At 44.2% G+C, this 6,999-nt stretch overlaps 1 protein-coding gene across 1 annotated transcript; it reads left to right on the top strand.

Moving 5' to 3' along the window:
* Window positions 1-5,638: 5,638 nt before the first annotated feature.
* LOC119949893 (olfactory receptor 52E8-like) lies at window positions 5,639-6,598 on the top strand. Its single transcript, XM_038771743.1, has one exon. It carries the CDS (start codon window positions 5,639-5,641, stop codon window positions 6,596-6,598), a length of 960 nt encoding a protein of 319 aa, XP_038627671.1.
* The last annotated feature ends 401 nt before the right edge of the window (window positions 6,599-6,999 follow it).

The following is a 6,999-nucleotide window of genomic DNA, read 5'->3' as shown; positions in this document are numbered from 1 at the left end:
AGGATCTCTCCCCTCTCAGTGTTGCACCCGAAGAGTTTCCAGGACTCTACCAATCTCAGCATGGGAGGGAAAGTCAAGCAGGGGGCTACTCATTCTATTCCTAGCTTGGGCAATGGCTAGCAAGTGGAGGGCAATCTGCTACATGTTAAAACTCACCCGTACTGGGCAGCAGTAGCATGGGAGAGAGTCGAGGGTGGAGACTCAAGTTTATTGCGTGGAAGTAGGCAATTTCATTCATTCAATTGTATTTATTGAGCGCTTACTGTGTGCACAGCACTGTACTATGTGTTTGGAAAGTACAATTTGACAACAGATAGAGACAATCCCTATGGTAAACCACTTTCATATTTTTACAAAGCAAACTCTATGGATACACTACCAGAATGAATGCAGATGGAGAACGGGGCATTTTAGGAGAGAAGTGTCTGTGGTGGCGCTATGGGTCGGAAATGACTTGATGGCATAAGACAAGACAAGGATTTCTCTGATTCAAATTAGTTCATAGACATCATTATCATTCAGATCAACTTCAGTTACTGAGTACCTAATAATGATGATAATATCTGTGACATTTGTCAAGTGATTACTTTGTGCTGAGTACTGTGCTAAGCCCTGGGGTAGATACAGTACAATCAGATCAGACACTGTCTGTGTCCCACATTAGGGTCAAAGTCAAAGGGGGAAGGAAAATCAGTTCTAAACCCCATTTTACTCACTTGAGGAAACTGAGCCCCAGAGAATTTAAGTGATTTGCCCAAGATCAACCAGGAGGCAAATGTGGGGTGCTGGGATTAGAACCCAGGTTCCCTTACTCCCATTCCTATGCTCTATCCAACAGGTTGAATGGTGAATCTACTATGAAAAGTACCGTATCTCACATTTTTTAAAAACATGATACCTGGAAAAGACAAGCAGACATATACCGATGAATACCCAAAAATTGAAACAGGGAAAACACAAACCCAAGTAGATAAATAAACCGATATTGAAATAACAGAATGGATTAGTGAATGTGGGGCTCAGCTGGTTGATAGAATGATATGATAAGGAAGAGGTGCTCTCTTTCAGGCTTACTGTCCCTTCTTATGGCTGAGCTGAAACTCTGGGGTCTAGACCCCAGTGGGCATAGTGGGAGGGAGTCTCTCCCTGAGTGGAGAGGGTTGGTAGTGGGTGGGTGGCAATGGTGCTAGTGTTGGAGCAAATTACTGGATGCAGTCTAGGTGAGAGGCACCCCTTGGAGGGATCGGGTGCTGTTTCTTAGTGGATAGAGCATGGACCTGGGAGTCAGAAGGGCCTGGGTTCTAATTCTGGCTCCACCACTTGTCTGCTGTGGGACCTTGGGTAAGTCATTTCACTTCTCTTTGCCCTGTTATCTGTAAAATGGAAACTGGAGCCCCCTGTGGGACATGGACTGTGTCCAATCTGATGAGCTCTTATCTAGCCCAGTGCTTAGTACAGTGCATGGCACATAGTAAGCATTTAACAAATACCATAAAAAAACTCATGTGCGTGCCCCTCAAACGTAATTTCCGGCATCCAGCAGCTCATATACATTCTATGATACTCGTGGCCTGTTGAGTGGTAAGCATTTCCCAAAGGATCAGAAGCATATTCTGTTATCAGTTTCCAGACCCCTTGTTGCACTCTCCAACATTGCAGCATGGATATACTAAACAAGTGTGAACCGTCCACACCTCCCTGCTCTAGTCGAATGGTTACATGGTAGTCTGCCATGACTAGCATGCTATTATGGACTCAGATTATGGTCTTTTTTGTAATGGTCCTTGGTATGTGCTTACTATGTGGCAAGCACCGTACTAATTGCTGGAGCTTACAGTCTTAATCCCCATTTAACAGACAAGGTAAGTAGAGAACTTAGTACTTTGTCCAAGGTCATGCCAAAGATGAGGTGGATTAGAACCCAGGTCCTGTGACTCCCAGGCCCATGGTCTTTCCACTCAGCCATGTTGCTTCTTTATGATCTGAGGAACTTTTCTCGGCAGCCTAATTTGCAGAGTTGTTGCTGGACTCCAGTGATGCAGTCGATGTTAAATGCATTACAGAAGATTGAGAAAAATAGCTAATAGAGGTCTTCTTGGTGTTCTCCCCTGTATGTCCCCTGAATTTCTCAAGATCATGTCTGCTGAGCTATTTTGTGCACTGAAGCCCCATTGCACTTCATGTAGTAAATACATGATATGCAATTTTTTAATGATTTCTGTTAAGGGCTTACTATGTGCCTGGCACTGCATTAAACTCTGGGGTATGTACATGTTCATCAAGTATGGACACAGTCCAAATCCCAGATGGGGCTCAAAGTCTTAATCCCCATTTTACTGATGAGGTAAGAAGCCCAGAGAAGTGAAGTGACTTGCCTAAGGTCACACAGCAGACAAGTGACAGAGCCTGTATTTGAACTCAGGTCCTTCTGACTCCCAAGCCCAAGTTTTAAACCCTAGGCCATGCTGCTTCTCTACTAGGCCTTGATCCAAAATTAGTTTACCTGGGATCCTCCACACAATGGTGAGATACCCAAAAAATGCCTACCAGGTCTCTCAACTTTTTTCTTGAAAAATGTGATTATGGTTCCAGCCTTGGAGGCCTGGGACATTCCTACTTGTTGAATTAACTCATCTGGATGTGTAAACATTTGGTTTCCTCTTTTCAGAAAGATTTCTGAAGGAACACCATCTGATTAAGTTTTGTGCCTATTTTCAAGACTTAAAGGTGGTGCTAGGCCATGCCTTCACATTTAGGTTGTTTCTCTAATCTATAAAGGACCTCATCTTTGATGATGAAAGGGTGTTCAGAATCTCTTTGAAAGATTACTGGAAAAAAAGAAGTTCAAAACCACAATGAAATGAAATTCATAAATAGGTCAGAGGAGTAACTACAGAGAGAAGCAGTGTGGGCTAGTGAAAACAACATCGCTTGGGAGTCAGAGAAACTGGGTTCTTCATTTCTCTGTGCCTCTGTTTCCTCCTCAGAAAATTGGGAATTAAATTCTTGTTCTCCCTCCTATTTACACTGTGAGCCCCATGTGGGACAGTGCCTGTGTCCAACCTGATCACTTGATGACCTGATTACCCCAGTGCTTAGTACAGTTCCTGGCACATAGTAAGCATTTAACAAATACCACAATGATAATTATTACATTTTCTGCACCGAAAACAAATTTCACTAGTTTGTGCCCAAAGCCCCCCCGTGAGAGCAGCATAGACATAGTCACAATTTGTAAAAATAGATGGTATGTAGAATCTATATTGAGTGCAGAAAAATTAAGGGGTTCACATTTAAACAATTCGCAAAAATGAAACTTGTGTCCAAGGTTGCAGTTCTTTGTTACCTGCTGTAAATTCCTGCTTCCCAATACAGGGCACGACTTGCCCATAGGGAGAATCTCTCTTGGAATAGAGCAGTGCAAAATCAGGCCTGGAGTTCCATCTGGCCAGCTAATTAAATTTCCCCACCTACCTCTGTGTCCAGTAAAAGTAGAACTCTATATAATGTCAGTGCTCTCCCTCCTCGCCATCAACTTAAAGACTCTCAATCAGCTCTCCCCCTCTTATCTCAGCTCTCTCCTCTTCCACCACAACCCAACCCACCCACATTGATCTTCTAACATCAACCTGTGCCTCCATCTCATCTCTCTCACCACTGACCCCTGACCTGGAACCCCTCCTCCTTCCTATTTGACAGATCTGCACTATTCCCATCTTCAAATCCCTCTTAAAACCAAATCTCCAAGACGCCTTCCCAGATTAACATTATATCTCCCCACCCTATTCTCTCTCCTTGCTACATTGAGCCTTCATGGATTAGCATCTCATTTACCCACCCCATACTCCCTCCCTTCTGGCCCTTCTCCTTCTCCTAGGCCCTATGATCTGTTCCTTCTAGGAACTTTGATATTCATTCTACCTCCACAGAACTTAGGCAAATATCCTTAAATTCTGCTGCTTCACTTATTGGTAATTTACTTCGATGATTGTCTCTCTCGCTAGATTGTAAGTTCTTTGAGGGCAGGAATCAAGTCTACCAACTCTTTAATATTGCACTCTGCCAAGCACTAAGTATAGAATTCTGCACACAGTGATATCATTGATTTGAATGATTGATTTCTCCAGAGAATAAAAAATGTGTAGTGTTACAGAATACAGAGCTATTTACCACAACATATACCTTATCAAGTTTGTGTCATCATCATCAATCGTATTTATTAAGCGCTTACTATGTGCAGAGCACTGTACTAAGCGCTTGGGAAGTACAACCACACCAAAGTATCCCTCAGTAGTGTAGTAAGACTTAGCAGAGTATTCATACACAACCTTCTGCCAAATTTGAGACCATTTTTTTCCAGAATATGGCACACTATCTATTTGTTCCTCTCTTGGGGTAGGGCGGCAGCCATCTCGCTCCCTGACAATGTGCTGGTATTTCTGAATGTCTCCCCAATAAATTTCCCAGCTGGAGCAGCCTAGCCCTCACATCATTGGTGCTTAAAGCTGGGATTCTCCTGTCATGTCCTACTCCTCTAGCCATCCCAATTGGTGACACTTTGAATTACGCTGAGAAGCATGATATGTAGTGGATAGAGCACGGGCCTAGAAGTCAGAAGGATCTGTTTTCTAATCCCACCTCTGCCTCTTGTCTACTCTGGGACCATGTGCAAGTCATTTAACTTTTCTGGGTCTAAATGACCTCATCTGTAAAAAACGGATTAAGACTGTGAGCCCCATGTGGGGCAGTGACTCTGTCCAACCCGAACTGCATGTCTCTAGTCCAGAGTTTAGTACAATGATAATAATAATAACAGCTATGGTACTTGCTAAGCACTTACTATGTACTATGTATCCCAGCTCTGCCACTTGTCAGCTGTGTAACTTTGGTCAAGTCACTTAACTTCTCTGGGCCTCAGTTACCTCATCTGTTAAATGGGGATGAAGACTGTGAGCCCCACATAGGACAACCTGATTACCTTGCATCCCGCCAGCACTTAGAATAGTGCTTTGCACATAGTAAGCACTTAATAAATGCCATTATTTTTATTATTATTATTACTAAGCATTACTCTAAGCTCTGGGGTGGATACAAATTAATCAGGGTGGACAAAGCCCCTGTCTGATGTGGGGCTCAAACTATTCCCAATTTACAGTTGAGGTAACTAAACCCAGAGAAGTTAAGAGAATTGCCCAAGGTCACACAGCAGACATGCGGTAGAAATGGGTTCTAATCCTTGTTCCTTCTGACACCCAGGCTTTTGCTCTATCCACTAAGCCACACACAATTATTATTATTATTATAAGCAGTAGTAGTAGTAGCAGTAGTAGTGGTGCATACTGTGAGGTTGTTTAAATCTGGGATCATTTTTTCATTGTCCCACTCCTCTGGGCATCTGACTCTGGAACACTCTGACACTCTGGGAAATATTTTGAGGAAACACATATGTGATTGTAAAGGTTCTATGAGGGATTTGTCTCTAGATTGAGGTAGCATCTTTCACAAAGAGAGTTCAAGACAAAGATTACTGGGAAAAACAAATGGATTCCACTCGAGGAGCAGAGCAATAATGTATTTTCTTTAGGTCTCTCCAGAACCCACATTGAATGAAACAAGGAGAACAGAGTCTCTTCCAGTAATGTCCATGGACAACAGAAATCACAATGGCACCCAATTCCACCCCTCCTCCTTCTTCCTGCTGGGGGTACCAGGGCTGGAAGCTGCACACAACTGGCTGGGCTTCCCCTTCTGTGCCGTGTACCTGATCGCTCTCATGGGAAATGGCACCATCTTGTTCGTGATCAAGACCGAGCAGAGCCTCCACCAGCCCATGTTCTACTTCCTGGCCATGCTGGCCACCGTCGATCTGGGCTTGGCCTCGGCCACCATCCCCAAGATGCTGGGCATCTTCTGGCTCCGTCTGCAGGAGATCAGCTTTGGGGGCTGCCTCACCCAGATGTTCTTCATCCATGTGTTCACCGGCATGGAGAGCACCGTGCTTGTGGCCATGGGCTACGACCGCTATGTGGCCATCTGCAAGCCTCTCCGCTACTGCACCATCCTCACCAATAAATTCATTAGGTTATTCCTAGGGTTCGCTATCCTGATAAATTTCTCTTGGTTGATTCCCATGGTATTTCTTCTCATGAGGTTGCCCTATTGTGGGCACCAAATCATCCCCCACACCTATTGTGAGCACATGGGCATTGCCCGCTTGGCATGTGCAAGTATCAAAATCAACATCATTTATGGTTTATGTGTCATCTGTCTTTTTCTTTTATACATGCTGCTGATTGCCATCTCCTACATCAGGATTCTGTATACTGTCTTCAGACTCCCCTCCCGGGATGCACGACTCAAAGCCATAAACACTTGCAACTCCCACATCTGTGTCATCCTGGCCTTCTTCACCCCGGCCCTCTTCTCCTTCCTCACCCACCGCTTTGGGCACGACAAAATCCCCGGCTATATCCACATCCTCCTGGCCAACCTGTACGTGGTCATCCCACCCGCCCTCAACCCCATCGTCTACGGGGTGAGGACCAAGCAGATCCGTGAACGTGTATACAGCATTTTCACAAAGAAGCAGTCATTCTGACCAGAACAACTTGAAGAAAGTCCACCTGATTATCCTCACTGGTTCCCACAGTGAAAATACATGCTATTAATATAATTAGAACAGTCATCAGGCAGGTAATTTTTGTATTCAGTGAAGGCACTGCTAATAGTGAAGAATTCTTTGTGAAATAGGGGTGTTTACGTTGGCAAAACCCACATGAAGGAAGGTGGTAGACCAGCCACCTCATATCAAATTTGTGATGGTTGCATTTTCTTTCCCCTTAGTTTGTGCCATTGAATTTCCTCACACTGAACACGTCCAAGGTTTGGTAACTCACCACTCCCAACCTTACACCCTAGATAATGGTGTATTTCCTCTGACGACTATCCCCAAAGTGAGAGTCATTTACTGTCACTACTGAACAATTTGAAAACTTACCC

This window comes from Tachyglossus aculeatus, chromosome 2 (assembly GCF_015852505.1).
Source record: "Tachyglossus aculeatus isolate mTacAcu1 chromosome 2, mTacAcu1.pri, whole genome shotgun sequence".
Classification (NCBI taxonomy): domain Eukaryota; kingdom Metazoa; phylum Chordata; class Mammalia; order Monotremata; family Tachyglossidae; genus Tachyglossus; species Tachyglossus aculeatus.
This window is presented reverse-complemented; position numbering and strand designations above follow the sequence as displayed.

Coding starts and splice junctions, on each gene's coding strand:
- LOC119949893 (XM_038771743.1), top strand. CDS start 5,639: ATGTCCATGGACAACAGAAATCACAATGGCACCCAATTCCACCCCTCC.